Source organism: Rhinopithecus bieti, unplaced genomic scaffold (genome assembly GCF_001698545.2).
Source record: "Rhinopithecus bieti isolate Rb0 unplaced genomic scaffold, ASM169854v2 scaffold_19, whole genome shotgun sequence".
NCBI lineage: Eukaryota > Metazoa > Chordata > Mammalia > Primates > Cercopithecidae > Rhinopithecus > Rhinopithecus bieti.
Genome location: NW_016803360.1, coordinates 945645 through 967134, shown reverse-complemented (window position 1 = coordinate 967134; position 21490 = coordinate 945645). Strand labels below are relative to the sequence as shown.

Genomic DNA, 21490 nt, shown 5'->3' with positions numbered 1-21490 from the left:
CAACAAACTTGGGAATTTACATCCAGATTCCAATCTTTGAAGACGCTGTGCATCAATCTACATGTGTTTTGCTCTTGGGACTATCTCGTTTCTCCTCTGTTCCTCCCATCTTTCTCTAGTAGTAATTTTAGTTTGCTTTGGGGTTTTAATTTTCATTCTGTGTATGTGTGTGTGTGTGAATAAGTGGGGAGCAGTAAAAGAGTTATCAAATACATAAAAGGTCATAAGAACAAAGAAAGAATAAAAGGCAAAAAGATTACAGTCTTGCATATACTCTTTCCTTGTATTTTTCTAAATTCTTACCATTAGCAATGTGTATTGAAACAGTCTAAATAATTTAGAGTAACAATACTGTGCTTTTTACTTCTAATTTAATATTTCTCTTAGTCTCTTAATATTATGATATTTAATTCCTTAAATTAATTCAAAATCTATGGACTAATTTCAAATTTGATACTTCAAAAGTAGTAAAAATCATATGAACTTTCCTGTAACCAACTGACTAGCTACAGTTGATGCTGCTGTTGAAACTGTTACAAACTACTCACAGAACCAAAATAAAGAGGTGTTTGTTTTGTTTTTTTTCCCCCTAACCGCAAGTAGAAAAATCCATTGTGAAGTGAAAGCACTCTGCTATGAGTGTAAAATGTAAGGTACTGAATCAACATCCCCAGCTGTTGCTAAGAGAGGGAAAGCTTCCCCTTCTCCAAGTGGCCATGTTCCCAAGTGGAGGTGAATAGAGGACAAGAGGGGGTGGATGGGGGTGATGAGACCCAGATTCTGTAGAGAGCCAGGACCTGTTGATGAGTTAGTGGGTGGTAATAACAGCGTTCTTCATGAGACAGATCCAACAGTGTTCATCCAACAGTGGGAATCATTATGTGCTGGGGGTTGGCGGAGGGGGGCATTCCTTTTTTTTTTTTTTTTTTAAGGGAAGAAATAATTAGAAATCAACATAAACAGAAAATGTGATAGTTTAATGGTAATGAATCTGCATGAGTGAGTCCATAACTACTAACTTCACATTCTTGAAAGAAACAAACTTCAGTTTGTGCTAAAAACAAACTCCACTTTGTTATATTATGAATAAACTTGGATATTCGTGCTACATAGCATGCTAAAGTAGCATATCTGATGGCTGAGGCCTTAGCATAAGCAAACAGCAAGTGAGAGACTTTCGGTATTTCAACAGGCACTAGAAGATGTACAAATAGTGAGTATACCATTTTTTAAAAATCCAGCTTTATGTATCACATATAAAATTCTGAGCAAAGGAAATAAGTGCATTTTTTTTCCCTAGATTCGCAAAATTGCTAACAGAATTGAAGAGGAATGTACATGCACCTTTGTAAGTATGATGTATCGTTATACTTACATGCATGGCTCCCTGCATTGAGACCTCATTCAGAAATGGGTCCCACACACTTCCTAGAAGAGCATGGGGACAGGGTGAAGAGGTACTGGCTCTGCACTCATCTAGAGTCTGGTTTTGAACCCTAGTTCTCATGTTTTCTAGCTTAGTTACCAGTATTTTTTTTATCCAGTTATTCATTTAAAAAATTAAATTATTTGACATCCACACAGTGTTCTAGTAGGTGAGCATACAAAGATGAATATAACCAATTATCTGTGTCAATGAATTTCCAGTCTGATTATATATTTAGACAAAAGTTGTTTAATTTCTTTGAGCCTAGGCTTCCTCATCTGTAACATTGGAATATCTGCTTGATATATATTTGAGAGGATTAAGTGAGATGCTGTGTAAAGTGCCTAGCACTCTCATAGGCAATCATCAAAATCATAGGTATAAGACACTTTAACTCAAGAGGCACTAAACCCATCCTGTGTTATCATCATCCATATTTGAAGCAGCTGGCAGCTTTATCCAATAATAACTCTTAGAAACCTCTAAGCAAGGAGGCTGAAAAGAGGACACATTCTGAGGCTTCTAATACAGGAGGTGTGAGAAGCTTGGGGAACCAGAAACTCACTAACAGTCATAGAGAGTGGCTACTTTTTAAGGACCATAGACACAGGCTTTAATAGGAGTCACAAACAACTCGGGCAAGAAGACCTCTGAGGCACTAGCTGCTCACTGAAGACAAACACCTACTTAAACAGACTGAAAAAGGTAAGATATGGCATAGAAATGATATCAATATGGTACCAAGAAACCGAAGGTCTATATGGTACAGAGAAACCAAAGGTCTAAAGATTCTAAAACTTATACTGTGTGTAAAAATGGCCTGGATTACTTGTTTACAATGAAGAGGTATAGATGCCACTCCTAAATATTTTGATTTGGAAGTGAATCCAGTGGATTTAGGTAAGTGCATTGATAAGAAGCATCCCAGGTGAATCTGATGAAGGTGATATAAATACCGCACTTTCAGTATTACATTATCATTATCTTCACAAATAATTGTTTATTCAATGATTACTGGAAGCAGTCTTCTAGGTACTGATCATACTGAGAGACAAAACATAGTCTCTGACTCAAGAAGCCTACAATACAATTAATAAAATAATATTTTATATTCTAAAACCATAAATGTATAGACTAGAAATTTACTGCAACAAATTAAAAGGCAGTAGCAATTACTGATAATTGAGATATTTAAAGACTACAGAGAGCAATTAGGAATGGTTATGGAACTTGAAGAAAAAGAAAAACTGAGACAAATGGAAAGAGGGAAAATGTTATGAACAAAATGCTTTATGTAGGAATACATACACAATATCTGAGAGGATGGTGAATTTACCTATGGAAATTAAAGGGCTCTTGAAGCTCTTCCTTCTGCCTTAAATTTGCAGATGAGAATATTGAGATCCATATAGTCAGCTTCAGCCAATAGAATCATAAACTTTGGTAACTTTAGAGGTATCTAGTTCAAACTACTTCCCTGTAACAGTCTACTTAATTATGTCTAGTAAAACAAATATCATGATACTTTGGGAAAGCCCATACAAATTTCTTATAATGACATTTATTTATTTATTTATTGAGACGGAGTCTCTCTCTGTCACCCAGGTTGGAGTGCAGTGGCACCAACTCCACTCACTGCAACCTCTGCCTCCCGGGTTCAAGCGATTCTCCTGCCTCAGCCTCCCAAGTAGCTGAGACTACAGGTTCACACCAACACGCCTGTCTAATTTTTATATTTTTAGGAAAGACGGGGTTTCACCATTTGGCCAGTCTGGTCTTGAACTCCCGACCTCGAGTGATCCGCCCGCCTCATCCTCCCAAAATGCTGGATTACAGGCATGAGTCACCGTGCCCGGCCTGTAATATTTATTAATAAACATCCCATCACATCAAAATTCAACCATTTCTCTCAGAAAGTTCTACTACCTATAGAGAACACCCAGCAAGTTTTCTGCTTTTTCCTGAAGACAGTTTGCGAAACAATGCTTGATGCTCTTGCTTCGTATCTCCTTCTCCCCACAATAAGCTCATTCATGGATATTCAAATGGGACAGGACATTAAAGATCTGCCAGTTCACTTTGTCATCTAGTAAGAATCTCATCTATGATAAAGATTTCCTCTAATCTACATGCATTTCTTGTCAAATCCAAAGGAATCATACTAACAATAGGAAATTCAGGGTAGATATAAGAGAACTGTGGTAGTGCGGGAAAAGTCATAGAACTGTGAAAAAACAAAACAGCTATCCCCCTACAAGAACTTTGAGGCTAAGTTTTGCAACTTCCTAGTCTTGTTATACCATATGAATCACTTACCATCTTTGAGCTTTGTGAAATGAGTATGACAAAACCTGTTCTGCCCATTCCAAAAGGATGTTGAGAAAAAAAATAAAATAAGATGATGAGAAAGTGTCTATATGCTCTACAAAATCATATTAATATAAGTTATTCCTAATAATGGGCAAAATGATACTTTTCCAGTGGATCAGATTTGAACTTTCCTCCTTCCCAGGAATAGAATATGTTTGATGAGAAAATGGATAACTGTGTTTGATGAGAGTATGGTATGTGTAATTGGTTTGTTTTTTTAAATTTTGCCTCGTCATGAGTCATCTTAGTTTAGGGCAACAGGTTATCGTAACTTTTTAAAGTTTGGCATATCTTGGTGTAAGGAAATAAAGAGACTGTGAAGCAACTCTTCAGTCAATGAACAGATAATTCTCTCCAAAAAGGCCATTATTAAACACATAAGAAATCAGATTGGCAGAGGATCCACAGAGCCCTTCTCTGGAATGTCAACCCTTGGAACCATCTGCTGTGTAGCATTTGGTATTACAGAATGGCCACAGGAGATATTTCTACACTTGGCTCCACTGCAAAGTGACTTCAGTGAAGTCACTTACTTCTCTGGTCTCTCTTTATCTTCTTCAGTAACACGAGTGGTTTATGCTGCATATAGAATTCACAAAAATCTTCCTAGCTATTACAACTCTTGTACACTTAATTGATATGTCTATTTATTTATTTATTTATTTATTTTGAGGTAGGGTCTCAGTTTGTTGCTTGGGCTGAAGTGCAGAGGCATGATTACTGCTTACTCCAGCCTCAAACTCCAGGGTTCAAGTGATACTCTCATTTCAGCCCCACAGTAGCTGAGACTACAGATGTGAGCCACCATGCCTGGCTAACTTTGGTATTTTTTGTACAGATAGGGCTTAGCCATGTTGCCCAAGCTGGTCTTGAACTCCTGGGCTCAGGAGATTTGCCCTTTCTTGGCCTCCCAAAATGTTGGGATTACCTGTGAGAGCCACCACATCTAGTCAACGTGTGCTTTTCTGTTGCAGTAAATGGCTGCATGAAGATGCTACATTACCAATCAGAAGGATCTTTTAAGAACAATAGTGGTGAATTTTATTTTATTTTTTTTTTTTTGATGGAGTCTCACTCTGTCTCCAGGCTGGAGTGCAATGGCACGATCTTGGCTCACTGCAACCTCTGCCTCCCAGGTTCAAGCAATTCTCCTGCCTCAGCCTCCTGAGTAACTGGGACTACAGGCATGCGCCACCATGCCTGGCTAATTTTTTGTACTTTTAGTAGAGATGGGGTTTCACCATGTTGTCTAAGATGGTCTTGATCTCTTGACCTGGTAATCTACCTGCCTCAGCCTCCCAGAGTGCTGGGATTACAGGAGTGAGCCACCATGCCCAGCCAAAAGTTGTGATCTTATTGGGCCTCTGATTTAAAAACAGTTTAAGAGCTTGACCTGGCACTTCCTAAGTAACCACTCTGTTAAGTAGTCTGGTTTATTTTCTCACACCCTTATGTTTTGTGAGGTATTATTAGTTCCATCTCAGTTGCAAAGATAACTATTTCTCATTTAAACCTCCTCTGGCATTCTCTTTTACGGGCTCAATGCAAAGCAGAGTGTATTGGGGAAAGCTATTCATTAGGTCAGAAGATCTAGATGTACATTTTAGGTTTACCATCTCTGGCTATGTCATTTTGACCTGTTCCTTAGTTGTTTTCAGCCTCAATTTCTTTACTTATAAAATGAAACAATATCTCATGAAATTGTTGTGAAGGTTGCATAAGATAAACATGTGGAAGTAGCTGGTAGTAGCCTTTCTTTACTCAAAGACATTTACAAGTCAGTGATCACATACAGAAAAGAATTGAATCAAATTATTTTCAAGACTCTGAATTTTGGTAACTGATATATTTAAAGCTATTAACTGAGGTTAGGAAAGGTCATCAACAAAGTTATATAAGAATCCAAATAACTTGTTGACATGTGTTTGCCAAACTGGTGCTTTAAGTAGATTGACTTGTATGTTTTATGTGGTGGTCATGGGGTTACCATAAAAGGTTTGAAAATGCTTCAGAGAGATGGACAAAAAATGCACTATTTTTAAACATACAATATGTTAGTGTTTGGTAAAAGTAATTCCAGTTAATGAACTAGTGTGAAAGTTCAGCTATAGAATTAGTCAATGTGCCGAAAACGGAAATTCACTCAGCCAAGCTATGCCACTCCATTACAAGGCTTACTTAAAAATGCGAACTACATTTAAAGTGGACAATAGCATACTTCCTATGATTGTCACAAACAGCATGCTAAGTAATGACTCCTATTCATTGCTCATAAATTTTAAGACAAGAAAATACCAGAAGGCCTAATAAATTCTCATGTTTTCAGTTAATCTTCCTTCCACCTTCCTGCTTCATCCCCATATGCTGTTTTGTTCAGCTTTGTCTCTATTTCCCAGAGAAAAATCTGGGTAGGCATTAGGTTTATTGTAAACTAATGAATTTCCAATGCTATTTAAACAAATAAAAAAAAGAGGTACTATATGGCTTAGAAATGATATCCAAAGTGGTCAAATTCATCTTTAGCCAAATATTGTTTTTTAATTCTGAATTAATATTTTCTTTTCTTAACCACTGTGAAATACTACAAGGGCAAGTTCCAGGTGTGTTTTGCTCATTTTCATAATTTTGGCACATAATAACTGTTTAATAAATAAATAAATGTATGATATTGTAGTTAGTGTTAAGTTCAATTTTGATTTTCCGTATTTTCCCCTAACAAGATTCCTTTTTTGGCTTGTTAGCTTTTAAAATATGGTCTAAAACTTCCATGAACATGCAAAAATAAACTTAAACTTTTGAATTCTAGCCCTAACTCAGCATTCTAGACATTTGGATGGACAACTCTCTAAGGTTAGAGCATGCTACAAAAATGAAAAGGGAAAGCTCATTGATCTTACTGTTGGAGGGATGACCTTTAAGATCAGTTTTCTGTTTTCAGATAAATAAAAGATTATGAATTCATTTATACAGTAGATGCAATCAAATCACAGACTAAATGATTTGTCTAAATTATATAGCAGTATATAAACTAAAATCAATGTCCCTGCCTCCTAAGGTGGGATTTTTCTCACTAGAGTCAAATCAAGAACATCTAGACTCTAAGAAGGTAATTAGAAAGGTAATTAGAAAGACACGATTATCTTCCAATTAAATTTATAAAGTTTCTATTTCATATTCCGTAGATCCATTTTGATTATTTTCCTTGCTCATTTATAGCAAATACAGTATTTAAATAAGATTCAATTGGAAACTTAGCAGTGAATGACTGCCATTATGCTTGAAGCAAAACAAAAAGGAGTAAAATTCCATTGCATATGTTTTAACATTATTTACATTGAACTTTTACTAAAATGTTTTTTCACAAAAAAATCTTAAAATTTAAAAAACCCTATATCTGCAATGAGGAAAAAAAATCTAGATATTAAGAAGAAATCTCACATTGTGACTTATCAACAAAGAAATGAAATTAAGATTAATGGGTTCTTAAATTTTAATGTAGGCCTTAAATCATCAAGGGAAGGAGGAAACATTAGTTAGTCTAAATGACATATGCCTTTCCTAGTCAAGTATCACAGGAATCATTAATGCTGTAGCATTAATTTGAAATTCAGTCAGTGAAGTTTCTGAGGTTTTAAATTGCTTAGCTGTGTAATCCCCTAGTATATAATAAACACTTGAAAATGCTGTGCAAACAAGAAAGCACAGAAAGGGAACACTGGTTTGCTTTCACCTCTTGAGGTCTAGGGTACTACCCTGTTTTAATAAATAATATTCAATATAAGGCTTAGAGCTCAGCAGTTATCCCTTTTAGTAGTTTTTGAATAATAATAATATGGATATCAGAGCTTACATCAGATCAGATCTCAGATATGTTACTTCATTTTGGTGAGAATTTGGAGAACTAGCCAAAAATTGCATTTGAACTGGCATGATGATAAGATTTGTAATTGCCTCCACTTTTTTTTAAGCCATTAAAGCACCAGTAGTCAGTTTTTACTATTTTTCAATTTAAATGAACTCATTTCCCTTATATCCTATGCACATTAAAAAAAAACTCATCTGTATAGTGATAACTTAAAATAATATTTTGCAGTTCGATTACATACAGTTCATACTAACTCCTCTTTTGATTCTTTTTCCTTTAGCCTTTTCTCCATTATATAGTATCAGAATCTTTGCGTCAGATAGCATCAGACCTGCTGTTGCAAACACCACTAAGATCTATCATTTAGGAACAGTTACTTAAACTTTGTTTAATCTCTAATGGAAAGGATTTCTATAAACATTTACACCAGAACAGTTTGTCAGAATGAATCCTGCAAAATTGCTGGCATACTCCCAGGATCAGGGGTCTGGTGCTGGGGGAGAGGGAAGATTCCTGGTTATATAATTTTAAGCAACCCTAGAATTTCAGGGGTCTTCCTGCTAGAATATGAAGGGTTTGTATTAACAAAAAGGTATTTCAGTGCCCAGAGCAATTCAATTAAAGTATTTGAACAGCCACTTTAGTTTATTGCTCTTGTAAAAATGACTCTCCATTTGCTTCAAGTTTAAAGTAAAGGGATTATTTAGGTTTCAGAGACCCAGTAAATAAATTGTCTATGAGGAAAGAAATTTGTACAAGAAGTGTGAAGAAACACACCAAATTTATTCTGTGCAATGGTTCTTAAGGTGCTTAATATGTAGAAACGGCTTGATCTTCCCATGAGTTGCTAAGAAGTCAGCATGAAAGAGTTAGTGGGGGGAAAACTGAAATCTGCCAAGATAAATGCAGCACTGTTTATAAATTAACTTGGCTGCCTGTGTCTTTATTTTTTCTTTGGAAGATTATAAAATTAAGACTGTTCAACTCGTCTTAGTAGGGGTTTAGAATTTGGGGAGTGGATGAGGAAGTGAGTTTGAGCTAGGAAGGGTGACGAAAATATCCTGCACTGGAAAACCTTGGCAATTTTCATTTGAATGTGTTCTTATCTGATGACCTACAGCACTTCAGCCCAACAGCTTGTGAATTAAGTAGTATGGGTAAAAAGTATTACATAAAGTTTTCTTGGATTGTAGGCTCTCCTCAGAGTACATACTAAGTTCAGAGGCAAACAGTTTAAAATGAATTCCTGGAATGTCAATGGGATGCCCACATGGATACTGAAGATGGTAGTGATAGCATGAAATGGTTTGGAGCTTCTCTTGCTGCAACTCTCCCTTATTCTGTTAGAAACTAAACTTTGGGGTATGGTCACATAATGCCCACAAGTTTAAAAACACAGGCTGGGTATGATAGCAAATGTTATTGATTGTACTAGGGCCAAGTAAGCATCTATGTGATACTGCAAGTCTAATTGGCCTCCAAGGAAATCCTACTGATCTGTGTTAAAAGCTTGCATCTACATCAAGCTCTGGACAGAACTGGAAGGTTGGCTGGATGTCTTAGAAATGTGCTATATGAAACAGAGACTGGCCTTTAAAAATTATATTCAGTCTTTGCAGAGGGGGCTGAGAGTTACCATCTTGAGGATGGCATGAAATGAGAGTGTGTAAATTAAAGTCAGAGGGGCTAAGGGTACCACGTTTGGACCTTGTTCCTTGTTACCAAACAAGTAATGAGGGTCCTTTTGGACTCCAAATGAAAAAAAAAACTCATCATAAATTGAAAAACAAAACTAAATTCTATAAGAAACAAATATGTTGCTTCTCAGTATGTCCTCAGTTTGTGGCCAAGCAGCATTTGTCTGTACCATTTGTATTTTATGGCAGAAACTACATGGCCAGTGGTACAAGTAAACACAGCAAAAAAATTTTGCTAAGTTTTTAAAAAATTAGGATTCTTCTATTCTTTGGTTATCTTATTGTCAATCTAAAACTAAAGAAAATCAAATACATTGTTCCACAATATTGGCCATAGTGACAATCAGGTAATTATAACTATTAGATGTGTGCAGTACACAAGGATAGGATTTATTTGCCTACCAAATGATACCTGGAGATTTCTAGTTGCCAGAAAAGCTGGCCAGAAAAGAGTTTGACTTCCTGTCTTTAGATTTAAAATAAGCAATATCACTCATCCATATATTTAAACAGAGAACTGGTAGTCTAACCTCAAAAGAATATTGAAATATACTGAAGTCATTCTGAACTATAAAGGAATTTGAAACTTACCACTGTAAGGACAGTGTCTTTGTTCAATTAAAGATCCATCACATGAAGTGATGGAGTATGTTTTCTGGGTATCCAAGCCAATGGTTTCAAAGGCAAACTTTTACTTTGGCTATTGAGCAAGAATACTTCTGTGCTACTTCAGTATTTTCCTAGGGAAAGGTTTAACCATCTTTTAATTTCTCAAATATTGAAAGCTTGGAATTATAGCACCACTTACTTGTTGATCATTTCTACTTAGATACTTACATCAGCATGTTTCTAAAGTGAATTGTTTTCAGTACAAGAAATCATAAGTTTGTTCTAGCTCCAGATATTTTAAAATTGCTTGCCTGATATAATGCATTACCATTTTCTTGTTGCCAAATGTGACTTCAATAATATGATATTTAAGTTGACCTAAGGATGTTTACAAGAATTCCTTCCCTTCCATTTCCATGCTAGTCAGACACCTTCTTTTATGAACTTAGATTAAATTCTTTGAGTTCTTTATCTACTCAGGAAGGGAGGAGGAGAACTTGCAGTGATGAATCAGGAGTTCTCTTTGTGGGCATGTACATTCACACAGGCAAACAAGGTGGTTTATGAGGATAGTGACATAAACTGCACATACTGATGACGTATTTCCATCTCTTGCATGCTTAGGGTAAATAACCTATTGAGAAAAAAATTAGTGAAAAAAGCATTGTTTTCTGGTATATTTCCTACTATCTGGAACTCATGATTGCTCCCCATCCTTAGGGACAAGTAACTAGGTCTGACGTTGGAGCAATGGCTAAAGCTTGCTGTGATGACCTTCCTCCCAAGGAGCCTGGCTTTCTTCAGTCTAATTACTTTTGGCAATTGCGGTTATTGGGATTTGGCCTAGTGACTCATTGGAACCCATATTATCCCAAAGAGCCCCCTTAACTAGCAGGATTAAGTCTGTCAGGAAGCCCAGACTTCCACCCCACTTTTACATGGAGCTTTCCCCAGTTTATGGCAAGATTTGAAAATCCTTCATGGACTAAAAAAGACTCATAAACAAGATTTAATGGAGATAACTACCCAAAGAAAAGCACATTAGGAGTGAAGTAGAAATGATAAGTTCATGAATAAATGACCTACTGCAAAACGGAACCCATTAAGGTAGAGTTAAAACTATGCTATTTATAATCGTTTTACTGATCACCAGTAGTCAATCTAAAGTGAGTCAGAAACTGTAGAAACTATAAAAGAAAAGGACATTTATTTGTCGTTAGGCATTTCCTAACCATTAAGTTTTCCCTAAAAACAAGGAGGACTCTAGGGTACATTAGCAGTCATCTGGTGAGACATAAAAACAGTTGTTTATTATTAAGTAGCTTTGAAAAAAAAGTTGAGTATGGCTGATACCCATTTTCTACAACTGTCCTATTTATACCCCCTCCACACAGTATAGCTTAGCAGCAAGCACACTCCCCCATGGTTTGTACCTCTCCTAGTAGCTGTGTTTTTATTTTATGAAGCCAGCATCTGTTACATTCACTAGTGTGTCCTACTGTGTGCATTTTGCTCTGTTCTTTTGACTGAGATAATTCTCTATCAGACAGTCTTGTCAGTACCAATCAGGGCTACAAGTTTAATAACACTCTTGATCAACAATACAGATCAATAAAGTATTGATCAATAATATCAGAACACTTTATATTTTACACTACTATTTGTTCAAATGACATCTATCTCATTTGTAATCACACTCCACAAACGTCTATTTTGTCCCTCTAGCCTTCCTAAAACTGGCATGGTTTTCAATGGTTGCTTAGCTGCAATAGTGATTCCTGAATTAAGGCTCTTACAATATTTCTCCATCTTGGCTGCACATTAGAATCACCAGAACTACTTTAATAAATACAGATATTCAGGTCCCATCCCCAAAGATTGTTTCATTTGTTCGAGGGTGGAGTCTGGGCATTAGTATCTTTTTAAAGATCCCCAGGAGATTCTAATGTGAACTCAGGGCTGAAAATCATTGTATGAAGACCCATAAAGCAAGAATTCAGAGTGGAGGTTACTGTTAATGCTCATGGTAAAAGTAATATAAATAACAGACTTTATGAAGTGCCATAAAGATAACTTTTTTTGGATAACAATAACTAGCCAGTAAAATATCTATTGTGGTTGTAAATTACATAGAAGGATTCTGATTTTTAACTGCAAAATTATAGACTTTTCCCACATCCTCATGCCTACATTAATCTTTTCTTGGTTACGCACACCATAGATGGAAATAATAATCATAGAGTCTTTCATATAAACTGTGCAATCCCATTGTTTTTAACGAAAAAAATCAGCAAATTTTTATGTTTAAAAGCCATCAATAAGACAGGTTTAAAGAAAGAGGACAAAGGGTAAAGGAAAGAAAGCGAGGTAGAGGAGGGTACTTGAATATCAGAAGCAACCCTTATAGTAAATGTTTGAAAAAAGACTTATGATTTGTTAAATGATGATAAAGAGAGAAGTAGGAAAGAAGAGAGTAAGAGAAATAAAAAGTGAGGTGGAATTGAGAAAATGCACCATGAATGCCTCAAGTACCAACCCTAATAGTTAAGGTGGAGTAAAGAGTCAAAGAAGGACCTTGGCTTTGGAGTCAAGCCTAGATTGGAATCTGAGGTCCACCTCACTTCCTTGAGTGATCAACAAAAGTGGGACTATTGGCACATTCCTTACAGGTGGATATGAAGATCAAATGAGATAATTTTTGCAAAAGCATCAAGCAAAGGGTCTGGCACTTACTGGTGATTACAACATGGGAGCTATTGAGTAATAACTATTAGCATAATATTCACTTTAGTAAGTATACATGCATATTAAGATAAGATGTATATAAATATAACAGTGGCTCTGAGAGCTAAAAAGCTGTTGTTTGCCATGTAACATTTACGCATACTTTGGCATATTATGCATTCTTGGCAAAATGTGATTGATATTTCCCTGGTGTATATGACAGTCTTTGTTGAGATGACAGTGTTCTTACCTTTGATTTATCTTTGTAGAACAAGGGAACAAAACAATGAGAAAGGACTGCTCTTTTTCTTACCAACTTATTGAGCATATGTTAAGAAAACAGTGTTCTAAAATAAGCAGCTCACAAATTCTGTTATTTTATATTGTGTGGTAGTGGTTTGTATTATGTGGTTATAAAATGGGGGCTGCTTTACCACTTACTCTCAGGAATGTGCTTTGTATTGGGGTATAATTATAAATATGCTTACCAGCTAGTTTTCTAAGGACAATTTTTGGGAGTGAATATAGCACATTGCATTACTGTGTGTTCATTTTAGAAAGGTGTTTTAAGGTAACTAGATCTAATCCTATGCCCATGCCAAGTGCTCAGAAGAGGACTAGTAGAATAAACTGCTTCTTATACAGAAGCCCTAAAAATAGGAGGAAAAGGGGGGAGAGCTTAGGGGGCTGACTGTTACTGAGGCTAGACAATTACTCAGTGGGAATGTTGTAGAAGTGATCCCACACTGTTTAGATGGACTGGATTCTTTCAAGTTTTATCCCTTCCAGAGATTCTCTTATATTAAGAGAGCACACTTTGTAGAGAAATCTACTTAAAAGTAGAACGCTACTGTGATGAACAGATACCGGACCCAAATTCAATGGTTCAAAATTTTACTTTTATACCTTATGTAAACTTGCCTTTCATTATCATAGTTTTCCAGGTCTCCTTATGATCTGTGGCAAAGTTCCACAGGTAAGAAGAATTCTCAGTACAATTTTCAGCTGCAAGATTTGGCAACAACAACTACAGCTCATGATACCAGTGACCATCCTCTTATGTAACACAGAGAATATTATTTAAAAAACCATTAAAAACCACAGTTGAAAATGATATATTAAACTACTTAAACAAGGTACCTAAATGTAATTAATCTTATTTTGACATTACCAAGAAGAGTGAGTCTCAATATCAGCACAGCACACATTTTTTACACACTTTTGATAATAATAAATATCATTTTTATGTGAGAGACTCTAAAGTACTTGTGTTCAGCCCTACTACTCTAATCCCAGGTGTTTTGAGTTTTGAGTTCCTAAACGTCCTCCTGGCTCCTCAGAAGAGAAAGAGATTTCCAACAAGACCGGCCTCTCCTATTTTTCTTTTTGTTGATCGTCATTATTTTTCCATTCACCCAGACCTGAGTCCTTACACTCCAAAGTTTATTGCCAGATATGAGCCTACATCTCTTTCCCTTTCATATCCAATTAATTGCCAAGAACTACTGATTTGGTTAAAAGAAATTATCTGCTATATATGCTCTCCTGTGCAATCATTCACTGTTGTAGCATAGGGCCTTATTTTCTTAAACCTGGACTATTGTAATCATCTCTTCCTCATCATTACAGGCCACCTCTGAAAGCCTGCCATGCTAGGGAAGCTCTGAAGTGACCCTTGAGTCAGTACTCCATTCCAGCTCCCTAATCCTGAGCCTAAGGACAAGATGGACCTGCTATGGACAGAGTATGCTGATTGTTGCTGTAACTATGGTTTTCAGACAATAAAAAATGTGAATGATGAGGTATATTATAATTAATTCATTATCCACATTGATCACTTACTCATTAACCTTTATGTGATGAATTTACTTATACCAAATGAATGTTTATCTTTGTACTCAATCTTTATCTGTTAAATTTAGTTGATTAAGATAAGTTATTATTTAACTCCCTAGTTGTGACTTATATTCTCTTACCAAAAGATTAAATGTTGCGAAGACCATAGGGATCACTAGATCTAAGTTTTTGATCCACCTCCTCATTTTGCAGATGAAAAGCTTCAGCTTGGTATAGTAAAAGGACTTTCTTGAGTTATTCAGGCATCAGCAGTAATGCTGGATCTAGAACCCAGGTCTTCAACTTCTCAGTCTACCTTTTCTCAACGTACACTAAGAAGCCTTCCTTCTCAGATTCTACCACAAACTTATGATATTTGCAATGAATTAAATTCTAAAGGTCAAATGAAGCGTTAATAAGGCAGTGTTTTGAAGAGTAGATTAGATGTTTGCATAAAACATAAGGACAGTTAAAAGCCATTCAATATTTATTTAATTGGACAATCATATTCTTTAGTACCAATGAATTTTCTCTAAAAAAATTCAAGAAAAATTTTAGCGACAGCAGATAGCACCTAGGTCCCTTGCTGAGATGACAAATGAAGCAGAAATGCTCTTGTTGGAGGCACCTGCAATCTTGTTTTTTAAAAATAAAATTTAAAAATTATTCAAAGAGTTCAAATGTGAAAAGAATTCAGGTATTTTGCTTAAAAGATCCATGTTATTGAAACTTTAGAGCAGAAAATGGGATTCTTAGCAATCGATGACATTTAGATATTTAGCATTCCCAGCACCCCCACAGTCTTTGAGAATGGAACACCCCATTCTTTTCAGTATTGCTGGATGACTACTTTAATCAGAATGTCAGTAATATTCCTAAATGGAAAGATCTGATGGGCAGAATTGGAGAAAGAGAAAAGATGGCTAACACCTTTTACATATGTATATGGTATACTTCATGTGTTTAGTTATAGTTCAAAGCATTTCAAATTTACTAGGTTATCAAACAGATATCAAATTTTAAGATAATTCAACCATGTGAAACCCTGAGAAAAATCTCTAATTAAGAAGCAATCTACATTTTCCCTTAAAATCAAAGGCCAAGCAAAAAACAAAACAAAAAAAACAACAAACAAACAAAAACAACCTATGTCATTTATGATGCAACATTTTTTCAAATTATTATTCTAAAAAAAAAAATGCCAGCACAGAATGCACTGTTAGAAGAAATAGTCCTAACCAAGTTAAACACATAATTTCAACACACTGTCTTGCACGATCCTTACCGTGCTCTTAAAACTGAATGATGTTTTCCTAATGGTTACCAAAGTTTTTTCTTACATTTCATGAAACACAATATCCACTCTGATGGCATTTCAAGAATTCACTACTTGGAAAAGAATTTTTTGGGGTGGGGATGGGATATGGGAATGAATAGTGAAGAAGTAGGAAGAGAGAGATCAAGACATGTCCAAAATGAAACATTTGGATGGAGACAAAGGGGAAAAGATAATTTGGTAAATCAGTATATCGAGAATAGTTTTATTGTTTGCTATCTCATTCTTAGAGTTGCGGAGGTGTTTTTTGGCCTTAACTCTACATAGGGCTCTGACAACTCTACATAGTACTCTGCCAACGTTACATAGGATTCAAAAGAAGTATTACAACTAAAAAAAGATTAACCATTTAACTAGAAAATATTTTAGACATTTAGTAGCAATCTGGAGACTTCTGTCCAGATTCAAATCAACTAAAATAATCAGATGTCTAATAAATTCATTTTGCAGCAAGGGTTTCCCCAAATAACTTGAAAATAAAATTTTACTACACGTTGTAATTTCCATTCATTGCTTTCTGGGGACCTAATTTGTACAATATTAAATGCCAGGGAATTATTTAATGGAGAAATGACTTAGCAAAGCTTATCTACTTACAAGTTCAAATACTCTTCACATTTCATGTTTAAAGGAATATTGAAATAACATTAAATCAATTTCATACTCATTCTTGTATTCTCATTACTTGAATAACTTGGGGCTAAAAAGATAATGTTTTAAAATGATCATTTCTAACATTCTTGTTAAAATACTTCTATTCAAGTAATAAACAGAGAATTAAAATAGTATCACCATGGGATATTTTGAGAAACAGCCCTCACAATGTAATGATAATTAAATTTGAATTCACAAAGACGTTTTTCCTTGCATTTAGATGTTACCATTACTGCACATGAGTTTGCATTTGTCTTGATTTATACAGCTATTACATGATGTATGAAAGAATACACTTTCTTTAGCAAATTCTACTCATATCTCTATCTTTAAAACACTGTTACTCTCAAAAATAAGGTAGACTGATGACAAATGTAGACAAGTGTGAAAAATACATTGTAGTCAATATCCAAACCAAACTTTCATTTGAAATTAATATTACAAAATGTATAGTAGAATTAAAGGTTTTTTCTATTTTATCAGTTAACTTGTTATTTTCCAGGATTCACAACATAATCACAAAGAGTGTGTCATAATTTCAAAGACTGGCTCAACATCTGAAACAATGTCATGGGCAATGACCAGTACATTCCAATAGTCTGTTTTTATTTTATTACCATGAAAATTATTTCCTTTGTATTCTTTCTTTCTTTCTTCAGACTTCTTTATGAAAGACTTGTGAAGTTTTATAGATTGTGCAATGAATGCTTTTAAGTTATTATGCATATAATAGCTTTTCAAAACTTGCATTTATCTAAAGTCTGAACAATTAAAACCCAGCTACTAGATGGCCTCAAATAAAAAGGATGCTAAATGCCATCTGATGTTTCTAACAATAACCTTCTGGCATAATATAATCCTACAGTATCTTCTAGATGATCAAATAATATATACCATTTAGGAAGCTTTACTATTAGGTATTTAATTATTTGACATTGATCACCATTGTATAATAAATAATAATATCAGTTCAAAAATTTCCACTCAAGGAGAGCAGTTTATTTTCTAAACCTATTGAATAAATCATGGCCTTGAGACCATCTAATTTATTTTTTAATAAACCTAATATCTTCTCTGTGACTAGAATATAGAATACATGTGTACATAACTGTGAGATTCATGGCAGGAGACAAGTTCCACTTGTTAGATATATGGCATTATGTAGGTTGCTGAGCCTCTAGTTCTCAGGCCTTTTCTTTGTAAGATGGGAAGATAAATCGTACCTGCTTCTACACTTCAGTGTCTTTTTCAGGGCCCAAATAACTAATCCAAGTGAAAATGTGAGGCCTCACTAAGATATTGCGGCTATCATTGTGGCAAAAACAACTGCTTCTTAATGTTATTAGCACACAATCTGGAATTCAAAGGTTGAGTCCTTTTTAAGAGCTGTATACCAATTCAAATAGATAAAAATTTACTGTGTATTTATTCACCCATAACTAAATAGACATTTCAAAGTACAAGAGTCTTGTTTTAAAACATTGTTTATTTTATGAGAAGAAACAATAGTTTGTAATAACTAGGATCAGTATTTATATCAAAGTAGAGACAAATGGGATTACAGTTGTTTTAGGGAAACAGGAGAATACTGATACGGCTTTATTTGCTATTTCCGAGGATAATGCATGGTTCTTTGGACATGACAATATTTAACACTTCAAATGAATGTTCTTGTTTACAAAAAACTTTCCTATTAAAACAATCAAGAGAGACCACTAAAATTTTTTTTAAAACAGTTTTTAACACCTTAATTTTCTACCTGTCATATCTTTACTGATGATTTTAAGCTTAGGAAATTGAAACTATTTAACTACAAGCCAAGAGATTCCTTAAATATTCACTTAATTGTCTCTTGAAGAAACAGTGAGGATAGCCAGCCTCTTTTGAAAACACGTTTGACCACATGTTTTCCTTTTAGAAACGTTTCCTAGTCCTTACCTGAGAAACAGGAACTGTGCATTGAGTCTTTTTATTCGTTTATTTTCCCCCAGAGATTTCAAAACAAACGATATATCTGAGTTTGTGCATATGCAGTTTGACCTTGAGTTTCTGGGCATTTAAAGAGGACGTCTCTACCCTCCACTCCTTCCTCATTTAAGTCATGCTGCACCTGCCGAGAGTCTAGTCGGTCTCCTCCGAGGACGCAAGGGGTCGCCCCTCTACCAGGATTGCACCAGCAAACCAAGCCGCAAACGCAGACTCAAGTGCGAAGGAGCAAGAGCATCGCTGCGGGAGCTGTCTGCCAGTCCCACTTCCACAGAATAACTGGAATTGCAACCCAGTTCCACCCATTCTCTCTTTCATTCCCGCAACACAAACAGAGGTCGCCTTTGACTTGGCCTTGAGATGATTAAGGCAGGTCAAAAAGCTGTTTGCCTTTGACTCCTCTCTGCCCAACCTAGAGGTGCATCATCCCACAGCTCCCTGAGACAGCGCCCCGGGAAAGCTCCCTGCGCCGTGGTCCTCGCTGGGGGAGGTGGGCACAAATGGACTACAAGCTTTCTTTCCTGTTTCTTCCTTCGGAATCAGGGGCCCCAAAACTGCAAAGCGAGACGCCTCTGACACTCAGTACCCTGTCCCTCCTTGGCAAGCGTGTGGCTCCCAGCCCGGGGGTCCTCGGTGGAGCTAAAGGAGGGAGCGTGCTCTGGAACGCCCAATGGGCACGGGCTGGAAGAGCGGATGGAAAACAGAGTGGGCTGCGTTTCAGCTCGGGCTCTCTACGCCCACTGACCCCGAGACTCAATTCCCCAGGTCAGACCCTGGGAGGAGAGGAGGCGGGGACAGCCAGGCGCGTGGACACCGCTGAGCCCCAGGCAGCCCCTTCCGCGTCCGGGCCGGAATGAAAGAGTGGGTGGGGAGTTACCAGAGTACACACCATTTGGAGGCCAAGAATAATAAATCAGATGCCCTGACATATTTAGTTTGGGTTCTCCTGCCCCCTGCTAGGCGATCCTAAAGGCGGTGAGGCCTGGCCAGGGCCCCTGTAGCTCTGGCCCTGCCACCTTTTTTAAAGGCAATTTTCAGGTGAATCAAACCTTGTCTGGCTGAGGCCAGCAATACAAAGGGAGCTTTCAGGGGACCCTCATGCCCAGGGGCAGGGCAGGGACAAACAGCGGCCGAGAACTGATTACTAAATTTCCATCTCACACAAGCCGTGTTGTGTCCTCCGCGCTGCCCCGACGCCTGCCCAGAAAGACTTCCCGGGCGGGACGCTGGGAGAGGGATCTCCTTGCGGAACCAGGTGGGGCCGCTGGGCATGGGCTGCACGCCGCGGAGGTTCGAGGGGCCAGAGCAGCAGCATCGCTTCCTGCCCTTCGCGAGCTCCAGGAGACGTTTCCTCCTCCCTCTCCCCACCAGCGCCCCCAGCCATAGAGCCTGCGTCACCCCTGCTTTGCGATCTGAGAAAGGACTCCCCATGGAAACACAGACACTAGAGCAGCGAGGGCGCCAGGATGCCCTGGAGCGAGGAGAGGTGACACCTTCGCATCTGTCCCTTCATGTCGGGAAGATTCCACCTTTCAGACAGACCAACCCGAGCTGAGGCTGCCCTGGTGGTGTCCGCTTAATTCCAGCTACCGCACTGTCTTAAGAAGCCACCACAATCCAACCTTCCAAATAACAGCATTAAGGGCAGCGAGGAGGCGAATCTTTAGGGGGACCCCACTCTCTGTACGTGTGTGTCTCAGGGGACACACTTGAAAGGGCCAGAGATGGTACAGATGCTCACATGTGACAGTCAACTCCGCACCTCCGGCTCCCCACAGCTGGGTTTCTGCTGTCTTCAACCCTCGGGCGTGGGACGTCCGGCAGCTCTGCAAACGCGCAGACACGCGAACCCCAGCGCCTCGCGCGCCCTTTGGCTCCGCTGGTGCGTGTTGGGGATGCGGCCGCTCAGGCGCTCGCTCCCTGGCTTCCTGGCCGGGTAGCGGGCGCTCGGCTACCGGAGTCCAGCCTAAGGGCCCAGCCGAGGTCTCCCTGAACCAGGAGGTTGCGCGAGGTGAGCGAGTGCCGCGGCTGCGCCTCCCTCGGCATTTACTCAGCGGTCAGGGGCATCCTGCGTCTGGGCGTCCCAATTGCCTAGGGCTGGGTGCCCCTGTCCGATCCTCAAAAGGAAAGCACAAATCCCGGGTGCGAGTCTAACCCAGGACCGAACTTTCCCGCGAACCTGAAGTTACCAGGGGGCGGGAGCCACCTTAGCGCCGCGTCCGCCCGCCCCTCGCACGGGCTAGGATGCTGCGGGAGGCAGTGGCGCCGAGAGGCAGGGGTGAAAGACGCCGTCCATACCCCCAGAGCCCAAACCCGCATCTCCTCTGGGAGGCGCAGGGCGCAGGGCGGGAGGACCGCTGCCGTTGGGAACCGACTCCGGACAGGCAAAGCGACCCGACAGGTGAACGCGGCGGGAGGGAGCAAACGCGTAAAAAAACCCTGCACTTACTTCTTCGCTGGCGCCTTCCCCGGGAGGCGTTTTGGCTGCCGATGTATTCCATAAAGTTCAAAATGATAAAAAACCAAGAAATCAGTCGCAAGTGCATAGTAACCCGGTAATGCTTCCCTTCCTTTTCTCCTTTTTCTTTTGATTGTTAATTATATTTAATGTTTTTAAAATATATGTAGGTGTTAGGCGTATATAGAGAGTGCCCGAGCAGCGGGACTTCTCCTCTCACATCCGATAGGCGTGCTGTGATGGCAAGCGAAGCGGGGCGGGTGGACAGGGAAACCAACTATTGTACTTTCAAATTATCCAAGCACTGAACTGCGGCGGCTTCGCTGGGGTGGCTGGCATCGCCGCGAACCCGGGTTCCAGGAGCCGCCGGGGCGGCCGCAGGTAGCATGTTGTGCGGCAACTGCCGCAGGCGGGATCCGGGCGGGCGAGCGGCGGCGGCGGCTGCAGCGGCGGCCCCTTGGGCTCAGAAGCTGCGGCGGCAGCGGCTGCAGTGGCGGGGGCCCCGGGAGCGCAGTGGAGCGGGCGCAGT

The 21490-nt window shown here is 38.5% G+C and overlaps 1 protein-coding gene across 1 annotated transcript in view; it reads right to left on the bottom strand.

The window, feature by feature from the left end:
- Positions 1-21484, bottom strand: part of RSPO3 (R-spondin 3) — a 77207-nt gene extending 55723 nt beyond the window's left edge. Inside the window, exon 1 of the mRNA XM_017879492.1 lies at positions 20953-21484. Coding sequence (XP_017734981.1) covers positions 20953-21049 — 97 coding nt within the window. The 5' untranslated portion in view covers positions 21050-21484. The remainder of the gene's footprint in view (positions 1-20952) is intronic.
- Between the last annotated feature and the right edge of the window lie 6 nt (positions 21485-21490).